Genomic DNA, 25199 nt, shown 5'->3' with positions numbered 1-25199 from the left:
CAAATCAAAACCACAATGAGATACCATCTCACACCAGTGAGAATGGCGATCATTAAAAAGTCAGGAAACAACAGGTGCTGGAGAGGATGTGGAGAAATAGGAACACTTTTACACTGTTGGTGGGATTGTAAACTAGTTCAACCATTATGGCAAACAGTATGGTGATTCCTCAAGGATCTAGAACTAGAAGTACCATATGACCCAGCCGTGCCATTACTGGGTATATACCCAAAGGTTTATAAATCATGCTGCTATAAAGACACATGCACACGTATGTTTATTGCGGCACTATTCACAATAGCAAAGACTTGGAATCAACCCAAATGTCCATCAGTGACAGACTGGATTAAGAAAATGTGGCACATATACACCATGGAATACTACGCAGCCATAAAAAAGGATGAGTTCGTGTCCTTTGTAGGGACATGGATGCAGCTGGAAACCATCATTCTTAGCAAACTATCACAAGAACAGAAAACCAAACACCGCATGTTCTCACTCATAGGTGGGAACTGAACAATGAGATCACTTGGACTCGGGAAGGGGAACATCACACACCGGGGCCTGTCATGGGGAGGGGGACGGGGGGAGGGGGGAGGGATTGCATTCGGAGTTATACCTGATGTAAATGATGAGTTGATGGGTGCTGACGAGTTGATGGGTGCAGCACAGCAACATGGCACAAGTATACATATGTAACAAACCAGCACGTTATGCGCATGTACCCTAGAACTTAAAGTATAATAATAATAAAATAAATAAATAAATAAATAAATAAAATAAAAAGAAGTAGTTTTGTTTTTTGTTGTTGTTGTTGTTTTTTTAGACGGAGTCTTGCTCTGTCGCCAGGCTGGAGTGTAGTGGTGTGATCTCGGCTCACTGCAACCTCCACCTCCTGGGTTCAAGCGATTCTCCTGCCTCAGCCTCTAGAGTAGCTGGGATTACAGGTGTACGCCACCATGCCTAGCTAATTTTTGTATTTTTAATAGAGATGGGGTTTCACCATGTTGGCCAGGACGGTCTCGATCTCTTTACCTCATGATCTGCCCACCTTGACCTCCCAAAGTGCTGGGATTACAGATGTGAGCCACTGTGCCTGGCCACAGATGTTGTTTTAAGTGGTTTAGAACTCAGCTTCAGGAGGAGGCTAAGTAGTAAGAAGCCTGGAAGGTAAATAATGCATTGCTATTTTTTATCAGTTGAAAATGCATTATTTTGAGATTTTTATAAACTGGTCATTTTTATAGGATGAAAGAGACTTACATAATAGAGATTCTCAACCTATAAATAGTGAGTATTGCAGTATAATATTGTTGTTAAAGTTATGAATTTTGTAGTTAGAGAAACCACAGTTTGATTCTGGCTCTGCTACTCCCTTGCCCTGTAAGTCTGGGCAAGTTTCTTAAGACTTGCTCGGCCACAGTTTATGGTAAAAATGAGGACAGCCACAAGGTTGTTTCAAGTTTCAAGTGAGATAATGGCATATAGTAAGCCCTTAATAAATGTTAGCTATTAGTAGTAGTGTTCATAGATTCTGTAACCAAAATTTCAAATTTGTAATGGAACAAGTGATATTTATAGGTTAAATCATTCTACAGATATTTATTAAACAATGATTATGTGCTGGGTACTCACTGTGCTAGATGCTATAATCAAAGTAGGAACAAATCAGACCTCGATCTCCTGGAGACCAAAGGTGCATAATTTGCATCTAATTTATATTAATAATTGATGAATTAGTAAACAGTTCCTATACTCACATACGTGCTGCCAGCCTAATGGATTACTTAGTTGTCCTCATTGACCATCAGCATACCAAAAAGACTAGGATAGTTTAAAATTGTTTTTCTTCAAAATCAAGTTTAATGGGGTTCTTATTTAATATTTCAAAGTACATAATATATTCACATGGTTCAAAAGGCAAAAAGTGGAAACAGTCATACATTGACAATTCTCTTTCGCATTGCTTAGTTCTCAACTTATCCCACAAAAGTAACCACTGTTCTCAGTGTGCATATATATTCTTTTGGAATATTAAAAAATTGACATATCACAGTTGTACATATTTTTGTGGTACATGTGATATTTTGATACGTGTATACATTGTGTAACAATCAAATCAGGGTAATTGGAATATCCATCACCTCCAGGATTTATCTTTTCTTTGTGTTGGGAACATTACAGTTCTTCTATTTTGAAATATACAATAAATTATTCTTAACTATAATTTTCCTATTATCCTATACTAGAAATTACTCCTTCTAGGATTGTTTATTTTTTTAATTGTTTTGTGTTCAAGAATTAGCACAATTTTTCATCGTGCTAGACTCTGTCATCACAATAAAACACTAGGCTTGTGTATTTGCTTCCTAATAAATGAGCAGTGCTATTAATATAGAAAAAAGATCATTGAATTAAAAATAGCAGTCTTTAAAAATTCTACTAGTACATTGATCTTTGAAAGACTTTAATTATCATCTGATTTTCCTTTCTATGCCATTTGGAATTATAAATGGTAATTTTTTATTTGTTTGGCACTACCAAAAAGTGCAATGTTTGGAAAAAGAAATCATTTCACATTGAACAGTAGTTAGACATCGTGCTCATTTTAGATAGGATTACTTGAAGCTTGGTTTTGATTTGTCAGTTTCATTAGCTTATACATGCCATTTTGTAGTAATAGTCAATTCAGTATTAGATAATTCTCAGATTTTTATTATTTTATGCTATTTTATACATGAACAATTAGTATTTAATGGTCCTTTGTAAAGTTTTTTCTCAAAATGTAGTGTTAATTTGTCTGCGTGTTTAAAGTTAATTGGAAAAGTTATTTTGCCTATTCAGAGCATAAAACTTTTAGTACATTTTGTTTTATAAGTGTAGGATACCATGATGATCCCTGGGGAATCTGATTTTTTTTAATAGACAAGAAGTTTCCCGTTTTCATTTTTAAATCAAGTTGCTATGGGGCTAGCATCTTTGTCTGCTTAATTTTAAGCACGGTTACCATGACAAAACATTTATTTAGCTAATGCCTAACAGTGTCAAATATATACTGCTGGCAACTGGAGTAATTTCTATCTGACTAATAAAAATCCCAAATAAAAATGGTACATTTTCATTTTAAATGGAAAAAGATTAGTTTCTGAATATAAATTGAGTTTTAAGTTTTTCTTTTTGGTTAATTAAGATCTATTCTGATGCTTTTTTGTTAATTTTCTTTAGTATCTATATCTCCCAAATTTAATATTCAGTTCTATAATAAAGGCAAGTCAGTTGGGTGTGGTGGTTCATGCCTGTAATCCCAGCACTTTGGGAAACTGAGCCTGGCATATCGCTTGAGCTCAGGAGTTTAAGACCAGTTTGGGCAGCATGGTGAGACCCTGTCTCTCCTGATTTTATACTTTTCTTTTTTTTGAAATGTGGTCTCACCATATTGCCCAGGCTGGTTTTGAACTCCTGGGCTCAAGTACTCCTCCTGCTTGGTACTACAGGCATTCACCACCCCACCCAGCTGGTTTTGTACTTCTTGACAGGAAAAGAAAAATCACCAAGAAATTCCTTAATACATATTTTAAGTGCTGCTTTATAAAATTTATCAGTACGGCTTTAGAACATCACACTAGATAATAGTGTTGTGCTGTTATTTCCTTTTTAATTTATTAAGAAAAAGGAAGATGCAGGGTAATGAATCTTTATTGAACTTTCCTGGCCTGTTCAAGGAATAGTAAATAAACCAAGTTAGCTGGAGGGGAGTGGAGAGGGCCTTGTAGGCCATTGTTAAAACCTTAGGCTTTTACTCAGATTGAGATGAGAAGTCACTGGAGAGTGTTGAACAAAGAAGTGACATTATGTGACGTAAGCTTTAAGAGGGTTGCTTTGCTCTATTGAGAATAGATTCTACCTGGGCAAGAAAGGAAGCAAAGAATATTTAGGAGGCTTTGGTAATAATTTGGGCAAGAGAGCATGATGGCTTAGGCTAGAGTGGGAGCAATGAAGATATGATAAGTGTTTATATTCTGTACATATTATGACAGTAGAGATAACAGGATTCTCCAGCGTGATGTGTGAGAAAGAGGGGAGTTATGTTTTTGGCTTAAGCCAAGGTAATGATGAGATTGCCCCTAACTGAGATGAGGGAAGACTATGGGGAGGAAGGTCAGTTCAGTTTTGGACATGTTAAGTTCAAGTTATCTATTAGACAGCCAACTGGAGATGTTGAGTAGGCTATTGGAATATAATTCTTCAGCTCAGAGAAGAAGATACATATACATTTGTGAGTCATTAGCTTATTGAAGGTATTTACACCCACAAAGCTAGATGAAATAGAAAAGAGAAGAGGTCCAAGGTCAGGGGGGGTCACAGCAATGTTAAAGCATCAAAATGGTAAGTAAGACTCAGAGAGGAGACTGAGAAATACTGTTCAATGAATTAGAAAGAAATCTGAAGAATGTAATACTCCAGAAGCCAAGTGAGAAAAATAATTTCAGGGAGGAAAGAGTGTTAGATTGTGTCAAATGGTGATGGATCAGAAGGATGAAGAGAGACTTGACCATTGGTTTTAACAACATTAGAAACCTCATCAAGAACAGATTTAATGAAAAAGTGCCAATACCTGATTAGAGTCAGCTTACCAGAGAATGAAAGGAGAAGAACTAGAAACAACCAATGAAGACAACTCTTTTGAGGAATTTTACAGAGAAATGAGATAGTGGCTAGGTTGAAGTATGATCATGATAAAGGTGTATGTGTGTGTAATGAATGTGTGAGATGTGAGAAACTGCAGCATGTTTATAATCTAATTGGAATGATTTAGTAGAGAAAAAATGATGATGAGAAAGAATTGCTGCTGAAATATCTTTAGGTAGGGAGGAGGGAATCGAATCTACTACATTTATGGAAAAGTAGCTGTAGGCTGGAGCAGACAGTTAATCTGTTGTGACAGAATGAAATACCAGGTATATGGATACAGATATTAGAAGGTAATTTGATGATTTGATAAATAAAAACTAGGTCTAGGTAGATGCTTTCCATTGTTTGAAAGAAATGTATTATAAAAATTATTACCATTTTAGCATAGTGGAAAGGAATGAAATTGGAGGGAGATAAACCTGGGTTTAGATTTTAGCTCTGCCAGTTACTAGCTGGCGTGTGGCAGAACTTAGTTACAATGCCCCTGTATTATTTAGGGACCCAGCAAGAAATAAAATTCACTAAAAAGTGATTCAAATAAAAACACTTTAATGAAGAGTCTACTTTGAGAGAATGAACAGCATTAAGGAATGGGCAAGATATGGTAAGGCACCTGGAAACTAGCAATTATGGAAAGCTGTTACCTCACCTGGGGCTGAAGAGGCAAGAGTGGACATGGTGGTTTTAGTTTAGTGATTGCTGAACATATGAAGGAAGGACCAGCTGGTAAGAGCTGTAGTCATGGAGGAACACAGTTGTTGCCAGAGACAATGGTTCATAGGTAAGGAAGCAGCAGAGAAGAAATAACTTTGATCTCTCTCTACTCCTCAATGCCATTTTTCTGCTATTGACCTCCATTGGCTAGATGTAAGCAGAAACCAGCTGCAAGGCTTCTTAGGTGTTACAGAATTTAGGGTTCACTCTCCCTAGGGTCCAGAGAAGGGCAAAAGATGAAAGTGGGAGATGAATGCCGAGTAATCGGTAGAATCATTAAGCCTCAACTTCTCCATATATAAAATGAGGCTACCGCAAAGTTGCTGTGATGTTACATGTACTGCCAAGCACCTGCTACATTGCTAGCATATAGCAGTGTTTATTAAATGACAAATATAAGATGCCACAGCATAATGGTTAGTCCTTAAAGCTTTGGAATTAGGCAGATCTAGGTTTAAGTTCTGTCCCTGTCACTTACTAATCATGAGACTTTGGGAAGTCTTTGTTTTGTCATCTGTAAAATGGGGAAATAAGGCTTACCACAGATAATTCTAGTAAAGATGAAAAGGGACAGTATATAGTAAGCGCCTAACACAGTGCTGATACGTAGCATGCAGTTTAAGTTACCATGACCATCATGATATTATGTGACTGGAAAGAATAGTAAATGACATCAGTTTCCAGGTAATACTAGTCTCCTCCCCCTCCCACTCCCCCCACAGTTTTTTTTCTGCTTCTCAGTTTTTCTGCATAGGGTTATTTCTTTGTCACATAGGGTTCAAGGTTACTATCTTTTGCACTCTAAACAGTAGTAGCAGTGGTAACTACTGTGCATTATTTACTGTGTTTTTTTTTTTTTTTTTTTTTTTTGAGACGGAGTCTCGCTCTGTCACCCAGGCTGGAGTGCAGTGGCGTGATCTCAGCTCACTGCAAGCTCCGCCTCCCGGGTTCACGCCATTCTCCTGCCTCAGCCTCCCGAGTAGCTGGGACTACAGGCGCCCGCCGCCACGCCCGGCTAAGTTTTTGTATTTTTAGTAGAGACGGGGTTTCACCGTGTTAGCCAGGATGGTCTCGATCTCCTGACCTCGTGATCCGCCCGTCTCGGCCTCCCAAAGTGCTGGGATTACAGGCTTGAGCCACCGCGCCCGGCCTATTTACTGTGTTTTTATTGCTTGTTCTCTGCTCTATGGGGTAAACATAATGTTGAAAATGTTTAAAAAAAAAAAAGAAAATATAGCTTTAGTTAGTTTAACTTTTTGGCTATTCATTTATTTTGTTTTTGATTTATGTTCGCTAAACACACACAAAGAGTTAAGTGGATTTTTTTATTGGGCCTAAGTTGGAAAGCATAGAAACAGTTGGAAACACTGAATTCAATCAGTTTCATTAGCATAGATTTATATATGAAGCTCAAGTAAAATGTCATCAAGAAATAGGAGAATATAGGATGCTATAACAGTTAATTCAGAGCCGTACTATAATAAGTATTCTTTTTAAATTTCACATAAATATAACAGTTCTGTAAGTTTGATTTGAGGGCACATACATGTTTTTCTTTTTGGCTACATAGAGAACAATGAAATAAAGCCTCATTGACGTAATTGAACCTGATAACATCTCCTGGTTGTACTGCTGATGTTTCACTGTGGTTTTGGTGGTTTTGTAGAGCTCCATAGAGCATGTTAGACTTAAAAACATATTCAAACAGAAACTTTTATCAGGATTCAACTTCTTAACCATCAAGAAAAAATGAATTTAAATAAAGGCACAGTCTTGGGTACACTTAAATCAACTTAAATAATTTTTAATAGTATATATTACTTAGAGAAATTACTGTTCCTTAATTAGTTTTGAACAAATAACCACAGTATGAAAAGAAATAATAATTTCTGGTATTGTATTATATATTAGCACAGAAGGAAAGAGATAAATATAATAATGGAAGCTCCTAAAACCAGCAAGTTAAAATTTTGTGCTTTCATTAAATGATGTCTTATAGTTCGACAGAACTACATTTTAAAAACATATCATAGCACTATAACTTTTTGTTTTAAACTGAAATTAAAAATTTAGTTTTATTTTTAAATTCTTATATTTAAGTTACTTACAAGATCTACTTTGGTATTGGGGTTTAGATGCCTAAAACTTTGCTGACTTGGAAACAATGTGTATCAGAGCATTTACTGTCTACTTGGAAGTAAAATTTTAAAATAGCTACATTTTATTATGTATGAGGAATGAGTGCTTGAACCAATATTTCTTAAAACTTTTAATGTACATGTACCGCCAACTATGCATTCAGTATGTATGGTAGCTACCCACCAACTTAAGGTAAATGTATAAAAAAGAATCACAATTTTTGAAAACTAAAAAATTAAAATATTTTATATCAGTGTATATTTGCAATATTAAAGGTATCTCTATTTAGCTCAATGTTGAGTAAATAGGCTGCTTGTTGTAGGTTCATTGTATATCGTCATATTCTTTTCTCATCCCTATTTCTCTTAAATTGGAAAAATCCAACCAAAATTATAATTTATGAGGAACGTCAGCAGGGGTTTTTTGGCTGTTGGTTCTGAATACTCAGATTAAACAGGGACTCCGGAATTAAGAGATTGCTCACTGAAGACTCTTTCAAGGCTGAGTCACTTGCTAAGTTGATGGACATTATCATACTTGAAAGTTTAAGAAATAGAGGCTTTTGCATTTTATTGAAAATAGTACTGTTTGCTCTTTATATTTTATATTTGCTTTTAAATACTTTATTTTCCCAGTTTTTGCACAGCACACTGAAAAGATGTATACTCTGTATCCAAAAAGTTGAGTGCACTTACATTTATGCTATTTCTTTAACATTGAACTCAGCATAATGTATTTTAACCACCAGCCCTTTTCTGTGAAAACAACAACAAAAACAGGGTATATAAATTTGCAGTTAGTGTAGTACTCCTTGCTTAGCAAAGCTTTTTCTTGATGTGCAGACAACTGATTTTTTCTCTCAGGACTGATTTCAACACATTTTTCCCAGTCTATATGATAGTTTACAAAATAAATATTAAAGTAGGAAAAAATTATCTTTTATAGTATGGATTTTTCAGAGGTAAAAACATAAAAACTTGTCTGCTATTCTTTCTCATGTGTATTACACATATACCAAGAGCTGATTTGGACTCTGCACTTCAGTGCACTTATCAAGCAGTAAAGTAAAATATCTGGTTTTTCTTTCAGCATAATGTTCATCATTTGTGTGGCTGAGAGTTTTATAAATCTCTCAGCAATAGTCTATCTTTTTTATATGCTTTTGCTAGGAGGAGCACAGAATCTGAATGGTGCCTGTGTAGTTTTTGTCTCTTCTCTTTTAGGAACAAAAATCTTCAGTTTCATATATGAAAGCATTTTGTGCTTGTTTTAGAAAGATTCTGTTCATTTACCAAAGAGGTTTTTATGTTTTTTTTGAAAACGTTCCATAGCTTCATGTCATTAGTTGATAAAGTTTCAAAATAGACAACATCCAGAAGAATATGGGGTAAATGAATTACCAGTCAAAAAGAAATCCAGCTTTTAGATAGTTGCTGTTGTATGTGCTAGTAAAATTTTTGGTTTTATCCCGTTGTATGGTATTATCACACGCACAGATTTATATTGTTTGCATTAGAGTCCTATTCTTGATTTAGGCTTAACATTTATTCTGAGCTATTTATGTTACCTTGTTTTTATCAATACCTTAGGCTTTAGAAACCAGTTTTGAGCCATTTATTTATTTTATTGATTGAGGAGTATAATGCAACACAATGAAAATAATGCAAATTTAAAAGATATAAATAATATTCAAATGGTGTGAAAATACTTTAGGAAAGATGATTTGTTCTCTTTTAGAATAATGCACATCTTAGAGAACCTTTTCAGCTTTTAAGAATATAATTTGTTAAGATAATGAGATTTCTGTGGAAATCAAAATTAACCTTATAGTTCACAATTATGAAATATATGCAAACTAAATTGTTTCCTTTTTCCCTCTAACTATTCTGGGACAAGGAGGAACAACTAGTGATTGACAGATCATAATTTGATAAATAATGGCTAATACTCTATTACTGTTTCCTAGTTTAAAATTTTATGTTTTTAAATATATATATATATATTTCATGTATACGCATATGTAATCTAATATTACAGAGACACTTAGCAGTATTTTCATTAAGTATTTGCTCTTTGCATATTTCTCACTTTATTCTGTCATTAGTTCTCCCACTGTCCAGGATCATTCCTATCAAGTACAAGCATGCTTTAGAACCTACCATGTTAAAAAAAAAAGTATTATTCCCACATTTTTTTCTAAAGATTGCTTCATTTCATTCTTGCCTTTACAGCACAGTTTTTCAAAAGAGTTTTCTCTAGTCACTTTCTCTACTTCCTTACCTTCCTAAATTCATCTTAACTTTTAACTAAAGCTGAACAAATATTTATGAAATACATGTAAAGTATAGAGACTAAAGAAACAGACACCATCGACCCACCATTACTGTTATTTTTGAACATTGCCATTAACATTGAAGTTCCCTGTGTGTCACTCCTGGATCTGGTTCACTTCTTTCTCTTTTAGAGATAATCACCATCCTGAATTTCTTTACAGTTTACCATATGTATTTCTAATAAGCATATCTCAGTGTGTATTTCATTTTAAATGAGTGAAGTTATACTTTATGTATCTGTCTGTGATTTGCTTTTCTTGTTCAACATTGTTTCTGAGATCCATCCATACACTATGTAGCTGTATGTACTTCATTCATTTTCACTGCTGTACTCCATTGTATGAATATACCAAAATTTTTCTCTTTTATTGTTGATGAACATTTGGATTGTATCTAGTTTTTTGCTACCCTAAGCTGCACAGCTATGTGCATTCTTCTTGTCTCCTTCTGTCAAACTGTAGCAAAGGACCAAGTTTTTGAGTTTTTCCCTGATCTGTTGTGGATTGATGCTTTTGTAAAATATACTAAAAATGTCTCACCAATGTCAAATTGCTATAAAAATATATAAACCTTTACTCTGAATTTCTGTATTTATCTTGTTATGGACTGCATTTTGAATACTGCTCTAAGATGTGTACCTAGCTGTGGAATTCCTGGGTCCTTCATCTTCTATTACTTATGGAGAAAATTGTTTTCTCAAAATCGCTAATATTCTAGTTGCTCAAATTACACAGAAGGCAGTCTGCCAGCTCTTTGTGGCTTTCTGTGTATCTGCTTTCAATTCCTAATATGAAGGGGATTTCACAGTAAGACCTGCTGCTTTAGGGTAATGTAATTTTCATCCTAGAGAAAGTGACTGCAAATAAGATTAGGCTTTGCTTAAGAATTGATTCAAAGCTAACCTAGCAAGCACAAGTGAGAGAAAACTATGATAATGGGATAAAGGGCCAGGAGGAGTGAATTTATTGAGGGAGATGGTCTGTAATATTGTAATACTACAATATTGTAATATGCAATATTGTGGAAGATGGTCTGTAATATTGTAATACTATAATATTGAAATATTGTAATACAAAATGCTATGGTAGAGAGATCTAAAGAAAGCAAGCAGAGAAAAAAAAGCATTGTACATAGTAAGATTTTTAGAGACCTTTAGGAGTCCAGTTAAAATAGGGCATACATTCCTTCTCATGTTAGCAGCCTTCCTTCTGCATAGGCAGCCTTACAATTGTCTCAATGCGTTAGAGAACTTTCACAAAATATAAGCTGAGATTGCTCTTATAAGTAAGCAGCAGGACTACTTTATATCAGTGTTTCTCCACTGTATTTTCATTACAACCCCAAATCCAGGAATATATATATATATATGTTTATATTACATATAATATACAAAATATTATCTATACATATGTAAAATATTATATATACATATATAAATATGTTATATATATGTTTCCCTAATCTCCCACTTCATGTCATTTTCTTACCAAAGATGTACAGTACATCTGTTTGTCTACTGTAACCTTTGGAGGGCTATGAACCATTTTAATTTTCAAGATTTTTTTTTTTCCCCCCAAGAACCAATTACCACCTGCTTGGGAGTGATAGCACCCCTGTTGAGAATATATCACATGAATACAAACATGGCTCTTGGCATTAGAGTACAAATATTTAAAAAGGTAATGTTTATTTAATCATGTAGGTCAATGAAGTGGGGAAGGCAGACTACTCAATGTTAAGAAACCATTCTAATGAAAGTATGCTTGAGTGAGCAACAAATCAACTTCTACTTAGGGTAATGAATCAGGGAAATAAGGTATACAAGTATTTTTCTCTGTTTGATGGTGTTATTGTGGGAGAAGTATAGAAATATGGATCAGGTGATAGTACAGTTAGGTAAGGTTGTAGACCGAGAATGCAAATTAGTTCATTGATGCCTATCTCATAGGTGATTTTTAGTGATACATGGTATGGCTCTGTTTTCACTCCTGTCTCTTCTATACATCTATTCGTGAACTTAAGAAAACATCAGATTTATAGATGTCATGATAATGGGAGGAATGAAGAATAGGGTAGTTGACATTCTCAATCTCCAAAGAAACTGACAGGCTAAAATAAGGGCAGAAGTAAAGTATTGCCATTGGGTCTAAAAAGCCATATTTATAAGAATAGCATGGAGGAAAATGGATCATAACAATATCATGTATAAAAGAAACTTAGGGATTTTAGGTTATGTTAATCTTAAGAAGCATTTTAGGAAGCTATTAATATCTTTATTTGCAATAATTAGTGTCCCTTGAATCTAGATTATATGCTGATTAAATCACAACCTGAAATAATTATATCAGGACCACATTTAGGACCATATAAAATATTGCTTAAATTTAATGTGTCTGTTATATATGTGGTATACTTTGCATGTAGTTATATCAGAGCCATTTTGTGGGCACTGGTTCATGAGCCTTCTAAGTGATTGTACTGTGTCTGAATTTTCTTTGGGAAGAAATAGATTTTTCTTCAGTGGTAAGAAAGAAATTACGTTCTGCAAGGATATTGATGAGGAGATGGTGATAATGATAATTGACAATTTTTTGAGTGATTAAGCATGGGTGTATTATGTAAAATATGAGTCAACAAACTGTAGTCCACTGACCAAATCCTGCCAGCAGCCTGTTTTTGTATGACCTTTGAGCTAATAATTTTTTTTTGCATTTTAAAGGGTTATAAAACAAAAACAAAAAGCAAAGAATATGCCATAGAGACCTTATGTGGCCTGCAAAGCCCCAAATAAGATCTTTTGCAACCAGAAAACTTAAGCCTGAAGGACAAGAAACAACACAGATAGTTCAATATATAGAAATTATATGATTATATTACAGATTAGGCTCATATTCAATAAAGGTTCAAAGCTATGTACAAAATAGCTGTTATAATGTATTATTTAATCAAAAGGAGAAGACCTATTTAACTCAGTAAATGTCAAAGAAATTTAGGATTGATGATAGGTAGCAGTTATAACTTCCTAAATTAAAGTTAATTTTATCTCCTTGGGCATATGTAGTGACTACTATATTGGGTTGGGAAGCAGCCAAAAAGCTTGTTAGGAAGAAAGGTAGGAAAAAAAAGTAGTCTGGGACTAAAGTTACCGTTGATAGGCTAGTCTATCAAGGAGACAGACAGGAAAACAATCACTAATTATCTGCATATCAAAAGGAGTATGTGCTGCTTTTGATAAATCCATTCCTTTATACTTAATCTAACCCCAAGGACAACAAACTTTTCAAAATATTTTTGACAGAAGTACCTTATTGGTAAGAAGATAGCATCACCCATCACCCATGATGAGCCTTTGGAGATGGTGGGTAGGCAGAGAATATCTGATGATGTGTAATATTTCTTTTATTTTTTGTGACTTAATGTGGTTTTGGATTTATATTTTCCTTTTTGTGGTAATATTTGAAGATTAATATGGCTTGTTTTAGTTACTTTATTGTGATAATTCTTTATTTTGATTTCTCAATTACAGATTGTATTAATTAATGAAATATTCTGTCTGGAGATAATTTTTATTCTCACCATTCCAGTATCTCTTCCAGATTTTGAGCTATATTAGATAATTGTAATGGAAAATGCTCAATTTTGTCTTTACATATTCTTGTTTATTTATTTCTGGTTTGTAACCAAGTGAATTTTTTTTTCCAGATGATTCTTTGGGATTGGGACTTAAAGCAATGGTATAAGCCTCATTATCAAGTAAGTATGAGTAATATCACTAAATAATACCTGTGATGAAACTTTTGACACTTAAAGATTTGCAATATTTCTGTGCCATAAGATTTTCTTTAACTAAACTCATAAGTTAACTAGAACCTTCATTGAGGTAGATTTTTTAAAAATACATTTTAATTATAAGGGAAAAAGAAAATGATAAAAAACCAAATTTATATAAATTGTTATGAAAATATTGCTAATATAATCTGGGCTCAGAATCAACTAATATTTCTATATTAAGAATAAGATTTTTTTCTTTTCTGATGTGGACCACTGATCTATAAAGGGGAAAAAATAGATGGAAGGCCATATCTGAGACAAAGCAAAGCAATTGGCAACATATTTTATTAGGGAAGTAAAGATACCCAACTTTTATTTTTTGGTAAACTTTTTATTGAATTATAACATACATGCAGAAAAGTGTACAGCTCAATTTTCAGAAGTTAAACATCCCATGTAACTGATACCGATATGAAGAAATGGAATGTTTCCAGTATCTCAGAAGCCTTGCTTATGCCCAATTCCAGTCATTACCTATATCCTCAAAGGTAAATCCTATCCGACTTCTAGTAACTAGTTTTGCTAATTTTTGAACACTATATATATATACAAATGAAATAATATGTGTTAAGATTAATTTTTTGAATACCTAAGTAATATACGTTTATATCAGATAAAATGAAAATAGAAGTATTTAATATAAGGAGGAAAAAGAAAAATCACTCATAAAACATCAAGCAATAACTGTGTTAACTGTGTTAACTTTTGATGTATATCTTTATTGATCTTTCCCATTATGCCAAATTTACTTAATAATTCTAATAGCTTATTTGAAGATTAAGTCTTGAAGTACACAATAATGTTATCTATGAGTAAAGACAGATTTATTTATTTATTTCCAAACCTATGCCTTTTATTTCGTTTTCTCATGTTATTGTACTGTCTAGGACCTTCAATTCAGTGTTGAATGGAAGTGGTATGAGTAGGCAGCCTTGTTTTTCTTCATGAACTCAGGGAGAAAATGTTCAACATATCACCACTAATGCTTTTTTATAGATACCCTTTAGCAGATTAAGGAAGTTTTATTCTAATTCTAGTTTACTAAGGACTTTTTTTCTCTTTTTTAGTCATGAATGGATATAGAATTTTATCAGATGCTTTTTCTGCATCTACTCAAATGATTCGAGAATTTTTTTCTAATTATTCTACTAATGTGGTGAATTGCATTAATTGGTGTGTTTGTTAAACCATCCGTGTATTCCCAGAATAAAGTAAATTTGATCAAGATGTATTTTTAAAAAATCTTTATCCCTAGATTCTATTTGTTAATGTTTTGTTTAGAAATTTTGAATTTGTGTTTATGAGAGAGTGTTGGCCTATAAATTCTTACTTTTCATAATGTTCTTGGCATTATATTGGTATCACGGTTACCAAGAACCTTGATATCAAAATAAAATAAGGTGAGATATTTACCCTTTCTATTATCTCAAAAAGTTTGGTTAAGGTTAAAAATTGGTATTATTTCCTCCTTTAATGTTTGGAAGAATGCTCTGGTGAAGCTACCTCACCTTGAATAATTCTTTTGTGGACAAATTTTAAGTTATGGATTCAATTTCTTTGTTTTAGTACTATTTAGGTTTTCCATCTTTTCTTCTAACAATTGAGTTACTTGTGTTTTTCTAGGAATTCCTTTTTTTGTTGTTCCTTCTGGCATTTGTGAGACTGCTGAAAGCCCTATTTTAATTTCCAAATAGAAATCTTTTTGAGGATTTCTACTTGATTTATCTCTCTCTCTTAGCCACTTTTATAAATTGGCAAATGCCTTTAGAGGAAAAGCAGGTCTGAATTTAAGCTCACTACTTTGTTTTTCTCATCACTTTGAGATCTTGTTTGGCCCTCCCTGTCTTCATAACTCTGAACTGCAATTTCAGTCTCCCACCCCCTTGAGACTATAGATCTCTACTCTGTTTCCTGGCCTCTTTTGTGCTTTTCATCCTCTCTGCTCTGTGCCAGTTATGAATCAGCAGAAAATTCCTAGAGGGAAAAGAGTAGCACAGAATGTTGGGTTTCTTTTAATCTTTTCTCTTAATTCTGGGTTCTTGGCCCTTTATGCTCTGGCTGTTTGGTTGTGTTTTGATGCCTTGAAATGTATGCTAATGTATGCTATTTATATTTTATTTCAGCTTTTCTAGTTGTTCTAGACAGAAGAGTTGGTCTGATACAAACCAGTCCCTCTTGGCTGAAATATTAGGCAAGCCTCTTAAGACACTCTGAACCTATTTCCTCACCTACAAATTGAGAATAATACCAGTTCCCTCAAAGGGCTAATTAATATGTGCCTAGTACTCAGTACAAATGTGAGCCAATATTATATAAATTTCAATAATAATAAATACTAATCTGAACTTGAAGTATAAGACAGAAATGAGCATTTTTTTCTTTAAAAGGCCAGAGAGTAAATATTTTAGCATTTGCAGGTCATACAGCCATTGCTACCTTCTGCCACCCCTACTGCTTCTCCTCCTCCTCTCCTTTTTCCTCTTCTCCCTGCCACTCCTCTTCTTTTTCAATAGCCATTTAAAACATAAAAACTATTCTCAACTTTCTGTTTAACAATCAAGATTTTGCCAAAAAAAAGTGAATGGAAAATAGGAATTTAAGTTCAACTTTAAAATTGTGGCAAATAATTTGAATATTCAATTTGATCTGTCACTCTCTTGCTCATTTCTCTCCTGTTTCACCCAGAGTAAAAGTCTTTGTCATGTACGTAAAAGAACTTACACAACATGGTTCCCTCCCTTACTCTCTTGTACTTCTGTTTGTCTTCTACTACTTTCTCCTTCATTTACTCTGTTCCAGCTGCACTGGCCTCCTTATTATTCCCCAAGCAAGTCAGACAGGCTTCTAACTCAGGTCTTTGCACTTGCTAGTCTTTCTGCTTGGAATGCTTATTTCCTACACCTTGTCATGTCTTTACATAAACATTTCCTTCTTAGTGAGGCATACCCCAACTATCCTCTCTAAAATTGCATTGCGTTCTATCACATCTTTTTCCCTTAACTTACTTTATTTTCTATTTTTAGCAACCTGTTCAAAATCTATTATATACGACCCTTTATTACTCATATTACTTAGCTTGGAATCAATTGTTCTCAAAAATTTGGTCCCAACATGTCTTTCCAGCCTGTTTTTCATTGCTTTCTTATATAATCTGTACTTTAACAATTTCATGTTCCCTGTATAGCATTATTTTACTGCTTAAAAGTTGTATTTTACCACGTTTATACTTGTATTTATGCGGTGTCCATTTTGTGCAGTATACTTCCCCAATACATTTTTGTTTTGTTTTATTGTAAACAAATATAAATATAATCCTAACAAATTTTTAGGGCCCAGCTCAAAATGCTACCCCTTCCATAAAATTTCTGTTACCATCCAAATGGAAGTTTTCTATATCTCTTTTGAACTCTAATGCCATTTTGTCGCTATATATATATATTTCATTTTTTGAGACGAAGTTTTGCTCTTGTTGCCCAGGCTGGAGAGCAATGGCATGATCTCAGCTCACCGCAACCTCCACCTCCCGGGTTCAAGCGATCCTCCTGCCTTAGCCTCCCAAGTAGGTGCGATTACAGGCATGCACCACCACGCCTGGCTAATTTTGTATTTTTAGTAGAGATGGGGTTTCTGCATGTTGGTTAGGCTGGTCTCGAACTCCTGACCTCAGGTGATCTCCCCACCTCGACCTCCCAAAGTGCTGGGATTACAGGGGTGAGCCACCACGCCTGGCCATTTTGTCTATATTTTTATATCTTCACTTTCTGCTAATAATAACAGTACTATCTTTGCCTTTAGTTATTTGTACTATACATTACTTTATATGCTCTGTGTGTGTTACCATATTTATTTCTCTCTTTTCCTCCTTGCTAAGTACAGTTATTAACTCTGGAAATAATGTAAGAGGAAATCAAGCGAGAACTATGAAAAATGAAAAGAGGAAGGCAGACTGACTAGGGACCTTAGTACAGGAAAAACAACACAGTGACAGAGTCTCTTATGACCCACACCCAACAGCAAAACATGGTCTAGGCCCCCACTCTCAACCTATAAACATAAGGTGACACAGGTAGGCTTATTCTTTCCCCCAGATTAAACAAGAGCCCTGCCAGCAACACTAAGCAAGTCTGGTGGCTCTAGCAAGGGGGAATTAATTTGGAGCCACTGGCAATCAGTGGCTAGGGAGAAGCTTTCTCCTTCCCTCCTGGGCATGAGACTCCCCTTCCCCACTGACAGACACTTGGTAGCCAATGTGCCTGGCAAAGGGGATATCCTTACAAATGCCTAGCCCAGAAAGTGATCTTTATTCCTGTGGCCTGGAGACTCCTTTCTGTCCCCTAAAGGAACCAGATGACTCAACCTGAGGAAGCTCTCTCTCCCTCTACCCTAAGGTACCAATATGGACTAGTGGGAACTCAAGGGGCACCCAAAAAAAAAAAAAAAAAAATCAAACACACCAAAATGATTGTGAATTCTTTGAAAATTGTCATCCAAACCACAGCCCACAAAAGTACACCAGGACCTGTGTGACAAACCTAAATGGGGATACTGCCTTCTAATGTCAAAGATTTTGGTAGGACCCAGAGTCTTGTAAGTTATAGTAAAAATATTGAGAATAAAATAAAAAATCACCCATCATACCAAAGCAAGAAAATCACGAATTGAATAAGAAAAAGGAATGACAACACCAAGATGAATCAGATTTGGAATCATCTGGCAAGGATTTTTAAAGCAAACATCATAAAAATGCTCTAACAAATAATTACAAAGTATCTTGAAACAAATGGAAAAAGAAAGAAAATATTAGCAAAAGAAATATAAAAAAGAAACAAATGGAAATTATAGAGCTGAAAAATACAATAATAGAAATTTAAAATTACTGGATAAGATGAATAACAAAGTGGAGATGACAGTAGGATAGAATCTGTGAGCTTAAGCATAGATCAATAGAATTTACCCAATTTTTACAACGTAGAGAAAACAGAAACAAAATGAACAGAGTCCTAGGGACCTGTTGGGCAGTAACAAAGAACCAACATTTGTATTATTGGTGTTTGAGAAGGAGAAAGAGGGTGGGATTGAAAGAGTATTTGAAGAAATAATGGCTGAAAACTTCTCAAATTTAGCCAAAAACATAATCCTACAGATTCAAGAAGCTTTCTGAACCCCAAATAGTATCAACCTCTCAAAATCTACTCTAAGACACATCACAGTTAAACTTCTGAAAGCTAAAGACAAAGAGAATATCTTAAAAAGCATCCAGAGAGAAACAACACATTACCTATAGGGGAACACCAATTCAAGTAATAGCATATTTCTCACTTGAAACCATGAAGACCAGAAGGAAGTGGCAGAACACTTTTGAAGTACTGGAAGAAAATGGCTATAAAGTCTATATCCAGCAAAAGTATTCTTTAAGAATGAAGGGGGGTAGGTTCCAAGATGGCCGAATAGGAACAGCTCCAGGCTACAGCTCCCAGCATGAGCGATGCAGAAGACAGGCGATTTCTGCATTTCCAACTGAGGTACCGGGTTCATCTCACTGGGGCTTGTTGGACAGTGGGTGCAGGACAGTGGGGGCAGCCCACAGACTGTGAACCTAAGCAGGGCGAGGCATCACCTCACCCGGGAAGTGCAAGAGGTAGGGAAATTCCCTTTCCTAGCCAAGGGAAGCCGTGACAGATGGCACCTGGAAAATTGGGTCATTCCCACTCTAATACTGCACTTTTCCAATGGTCTTAGCAAATGGCACACAGGGAGATTATATCCTGCGCCTGGCTCGGAGGGTCTCACACCCACAGAACCTTGCTCACTGCTAGAACAGCAGTCTGAGATTGAACTGCAAGACAGCAGTGAGGCTGGCAGAGGGGCGCCCGCCATTACTGAGGCTTGAGTAGGTAAACAAAGCCACGAGGAAGCCACTTTGGAGCCCTCGGCAGCTCAAGGAGGCCTGCCTGCCTCTGTAGACTCCAATGCTGGGGGCAGGGCATAGCTGAACAAAAGGCAGCAGAAACTTCTGCAGACTTAAATGTTCCTGTCTGACAGCTTTGAAGAGAGTAGTGGTTCTCCCAGCACAGAGTTTGAGATCTGAGAACGGACAGACTTCCTCCTCAAGTGGGTCCCTGACTCCTGAGTAGCCTAACTGGGAGGCACCTCCCAGTAGGGGCCGAAGGACACCTCATACAGCTGGATGCCCCTCTGAGAGGAAACTTTCAGAGGAACGATCAGGCAGGAACATTTGCCCTTCTGCAATATTTGCAGTTCTGCAGCCTATGCTAGTGATACCCAGGCAAACAGGGTCTGGAGTCGACCTCAGGCAAAATCCAACAGACCTGCAGCTGAGGGTCCTGACTGTTAGAAGGAAAATTAACAAACAGAAAGGACATCCACACTAAAAGCCCATCTGTATGTCACCATCATCAAAGACCAAATGTAGATAAAACCACAAAGATGGGGAGAAACCAGAGCAGAAAAGCTGAAAATTCTAAAAATCAGAGCACCTCTCCCCCTCCAAAGGAACGCAGCTCCTCGCCAGCAACGGAACTGAGAATGACTGACGAGTTGAGAGAAGAAGGCTTCAGACGATCAGACTTCTCGGAGCTAAAGGAGGAAGTTCAAACCCATCGCAAAGAAGCTAAAAACCTTGAAAAAAGATTAGACGTATAGCTAACTAGAATAACCAGTTTAGAGAAGTCCCTAAATGACCTGATAGAGCTGAAAATCATGGCACGAGAACTACGTGACGCATGCACAAGCTTCAGTAGCCGATTCGATCAACTGGAAGAAAGGATATCAGTGATTGAAGATCAAATGAATGAAATGAAGTGAGAAGAGAAGTTTAGAGAAAAAACAGTAAAAAGAAATAAACAAAGCCTCCAAGAAATATGGGACTATGTGAAAAGACCAAATCTACGTCTCATTGGTGTACCTGAAAGTGACGGGGAGAATGGAACCAAGTTGGAAAACGCTTTTCAGGATATTATCCAGGAGAACTTCCCCAGCCTAACAAGGCAGGCTGACATTCAAATTCAGGAAATACAGAGAACAGCAAAAAGATACTCCTCGAGAAGAGCAACTCCAAGACACATAATTGTCAGATTCACCAAAGTTGAAATGAAGGAAAAAATGTTAAGGGCAGCCAGAGAGAAAGGTCGGGTTACCCACAAAGAGAAGCCCATCAGACTAACAGTGGATCTCTCAGCAGAAACTCTACAAAACAGAAGAGAATGGGGGCCAATATTCAACATTCTTAAAGAAAAGAATTTTCAACCCAGAATTTCATATCCAGCCAAACTAAACTTCTTAAGTGAAGGAGAAATAAAATCCTTTACAGACAAGCAAATGCTGAGAGATTTTGTCACCACCAGGCCTGCCCTACAGGACAACTGGTACCAGCCACTGCAAAAACATGCCAAATTGTAAAGACCATCGACACTATGAAGAAACTGCATCAGCTAACAAGCAAAATAACCACCTAACATCATAATGACAGGATCAAATTCACACATAACAATATTAACCTTAAATGCAAATGGGTTCAATGCTCCAATTAAAAGACAACAGACTGGCAAACTGGATAAAGAGTCAAGACCCATCAGTGTCTTGACTTATTCAGGAGACCCATCTCACGTGCAGAGACACACATAGGCCAAAATATACGGATGGAGGAAGATCTACCAAGCAAATGGAAAACAATAAAAAGCAGGGGTTGCAATCCTAGTCTCTGATAAAACAGACTTTAAGCCAACAAAGACCAAAAGGGACAAAGAAGGCCATTACATAATGGTAAAGGGATCAATTCAACAGGAAGAGCTAACTATCCTAAATATATATGCACCCAATACAGGAGCACCCAGATTCATAAAGCAAGTCCTTAAGAGACTTAGAAAGAGACTTAGACTTCAACACAATAATAATGGGAGACTTTAACACCCCACTGATAACATTAGACAGATCAACGAGACAGAAAGTTAACAAGGATATCCAGGAATTGAACTCAGCTCTGCACCAAGCGAATGGACCTAATAGACATCTACAGAACTCTCCACCCCAAATCGACAGAATATACATTCTTCTCAGCACCACATCGCACTTATTCCAAAAATGACCACATAGTTGGAAGTAAAGCACTTGTCAGCAAATGTGTAAAAGAGCAGAAATTATAACAAACTATTTCTTAGACCACAGTACAATCAAACTAGAACTCAGGATTAAGAAACTCACTCAAAACCCTCAACTACATGGAAACTGAACAACCTTCTGAATGACTACTGGGTACATAGTGAAAAGAAGGCTTTGAAACCAATGAGAACAAAGACACAACATACCAGAATCTCTGGGACACATTTAAGGCAGTGTGTAGAGGGAAATTTATAGCACTAAATGCCCATAAGAGAAAGCAGGAAAGATCTAAAATTGACACCCTAACATCACAATTAAAAGAACTAGAGAAGCAGGAGCAAACACATTCAAAAGCTAGCAGAAGGCAAGAAATAACTAAGATCAGAGCAGAACTGAAGGAAATAGAGACACAAAAAGCCCTTCAAAAAATCAATGAATCCAGGAGCTAGTTTTTTGAAAAGATCAACAAAATTGATAGACCACTAACAAGATGAACGAAGAAAAGAGAGAAGAACCAAACAGATGCAATAAAAAATGATAAAGGGGTTATCACCACCGACCCCACAGAAATACAAACTACCATCAGAGAATACTATTTACACCTCTATACAAATAAACTGGAAAATCTAGAACAAATGGATAAATTCCTGGACACATACACCCTCCCAAGACTAAACCAGGAAGAAGTTGAATCCCTGAATAGACCAATAACAGGCTCTGAAATTGAGGCAGTAATGAAGAGCCTACCAACCAAAAAGTACAGGACCAGATGGATTCACAGCTGAATTCTACCAGTGGTACAAAGAAGAGCTGGTACCATTCATTCTGAAATTATTCCAATCAATAGAAAAAGAGGGAATCCTCCCTAACTCATTTTATGAGGCCAACATCATCCTGACACCAAAGCCTGGCAGAGACACAACAAAAAAAAGAGAATTTTAGACCAATATCCCTGATGAATATCGATGGGAAAATCCTGAATAAAATACTGGCAAACCGAATCCAGCAGCACATCAAAAAGCTTATCCACCATGATCAAGTGGGCTTCATCCCTGGGATGCAAGGCTAGTTCAACATATGCAAATCAATAAACATAATCCATCATATAAACAGAACCAACGACAAAAACCACATGATTATCTCAATAGATGCAGAAAAAGCCTTCGACGAAATTCAACAGCCCTTCATGCTAAAAACTCTCAATAAATTAGGTATTGATGGGGTGTATCTCAAAATAATAAGAGCTATTTATGACAAACCCACAGCCAATATCATACTGAATGGGCAAAAACTGGAAGCATTCCCTTTGAAAACTAGCACAAGACAGGGATGCCCTCTCTCACCACTCCTATTCAACATAGTGTTGGAAGTTCTGGCCAGGGCAATTAGGCAGGAGAAAGAAATAAACGGTATTCAGTTGGGAAAAGGGGAAGTCAAATTGTCCTTGTTTGTAGATGACATGATTGTATATTTAGAAAACCCCATCACCTCAGCCCAAAATCCCCTTAAGCTGATAAGCAACTTCAGCAAAGTCTCAGGATAGAAAATCAATGTGCAAAAATCACAAGCATTCTTATACACCAATAACAGACAAACACAGAGCCAAATCATGAGTGAACTCCCATTCACAATTGCTTCAAAGAGAATAAAATACCTAGGAATCCAACTTACAAGGGACGTTAAGGACCTCTTCAAGGAGAATTACAAACCACTGCTCAACGAAATAAAAGAGGACACAAACAAATGGAAGAACATTCCATGCTCATGGATCAGAAGAATCAATATTGTGAAAATGGGCATACTGCCCAAGGTAATTTATTTATAGATTCAATGCCATCCCCATCAAGCTACCAATGACTTTCTTCACAGAATTGGAAAGAACTTATTTAAAGTTTATGTGGAACCAAAAAAGAGCCTGCATTGCCAAGACAATCCTAAGCCAAAAGAACAAAGCTGGAGGCATCACGCTACCTGACTTCAAACTATACTACAAGCCTACAGTAATCAAAACAGCATAGTACTGGTAACAAAACAGAGATATAGATCAATGGAACAGAACAGAGCCCTCAGGAATAATACTACACATCTACAACCATCTGATCTTTGACAAACCTGACAAAAACAAGAAATGGGGAAAGGATTCCCTTTTTAATAAATGGTGTTGGGATAACTGGCTAGCCATATGTAGAAAACTGAAACTGTATAAGGAGTAAGGAAAGGATCCAGTTTCAGCTTTCTACTTATGGCTAGCCAATTTTCCCAGCACCATTTATTAAATAGGGAATCCTTTCCCCATTTCTTGTTTTTCTCAGGTTTGTCAAAGATCAGATGGCTGTAGATGTGTGGTATTATTTCTGAGGACTCTGTTCTGTTCCATTGGTCTATATCTCTGTTTTGGTACCAGTACCATGCTGTTTTGGTTACTGTAGCCTTGTAGTATAGTTTGAAGTCAGGTAGCGTGATGCCTCCAGCTTTGTTCTTTTGACTTAGGATTGTCTTGGAGATGCGGGCTCTTTTTTGGTTCCATATGAACTTTAAAGCAGTTTTTTCCAATTCTGTGAAGAAACTCATTGGTAGCTTGATGGGGATGGCATTGAATCTATAAATTACCTTGGGCAGTATGGCCATTTTCACGATATTGATTCTTCCTATCCATGAGCATGGTATGTTCTTCCATTTGTTTGTGTCCTCTTTTATTTCACTGAGCAGTGGTTTGTAGTTCTCCTTGAAGAGGTCCTTCACATCCCTTGTAAGTTGGATTCCTAGGTATTTTATTCTCTTTGAAGCAGTTGTGAATGGAAGTTCATTCATGATTTGGCTCTGTGTTTGTCTGTTATTGGTGTATAAGAATGCTTGTGATTTTTGCACATTAATTTTGTATCCTGAGACTTTGCTGAAGTTGCTTATCAGCTTAAGGAGATTTTGGGCTGAGACAATGGGGTTTTCTAAATATACAATCATGTCATCTGCAAAGAGGGACAATTTGACTTCTTCTTTTCCTAACTGAATACCCCTGATTTCTTTCTCTTGCCTAATTGCCCTAGCCAGAACTTCCAACACTATGTTGAATAGGAGTGGTGAGAGAGGGCATCCCTGTCTTGTGCCAGTTTTCAAAGGGAATTTTTCCAGTTTTTGCCCATTCAGTATGATATTGGCTGTGGGTTTGTCATAAATAGCTCTTATTATTTTGAGGTACGTTCCATCAATACCGAATTTATTGAGCGTTTTTAGCATGAAGGGCTGTTGAATTTTGTCAAAAGCCTTTTCTGCATCTATTGAGATAATCATGTGGTTCTTGTCTTTGGTTCTGTTTATATGCTGGATTATGTTTATTGATTTGCGAATGTTGAACCAGCCTTGCATCCCAGGGAT

General features: G+C 36.1%; 1 protein-coding gene across 2 annotated transcripts in view; it reads left to right on the top strand.

The window, feature by feature from the left end:
* Positions 1–25199, top strand: part of PDE3B (phosphodiesterase 3B) — a 212213-nt gene that overhangs the window by 102662 nt on the left and 84352 nt on the right. For both annotated transcript variants that reach the window (XM_025356030.1, XM_025356032.1), the window contains exon 2: positions 13581–13631. In XM_025356030.1, the coding sequence (XP_025211815.1) occupies positions 13581–13631 (51 nt within the window). The remainder of the gene's footprint in view (positions 1–13580; positions 13632–25199) is intronic.

Source organism: Theropithecus gelada, chromosome 14 (genome assembly GCF_003255815.1).
Source record: "Theropithecus gelada isolate Dixy chromosome 14, Tgel_1.0, whole genome shotgun sequence".
NCBI classification, from domain to species: domain Eukaryota; kingdom Metazoa; phylum Chordata; class Mammalia; order Primates; family Cercopithecidae; genus Theropithecus; species Theropithecus gelada.
This window is presented reverse-complemented; position numbering and strand designations above follow the sequence as displayed.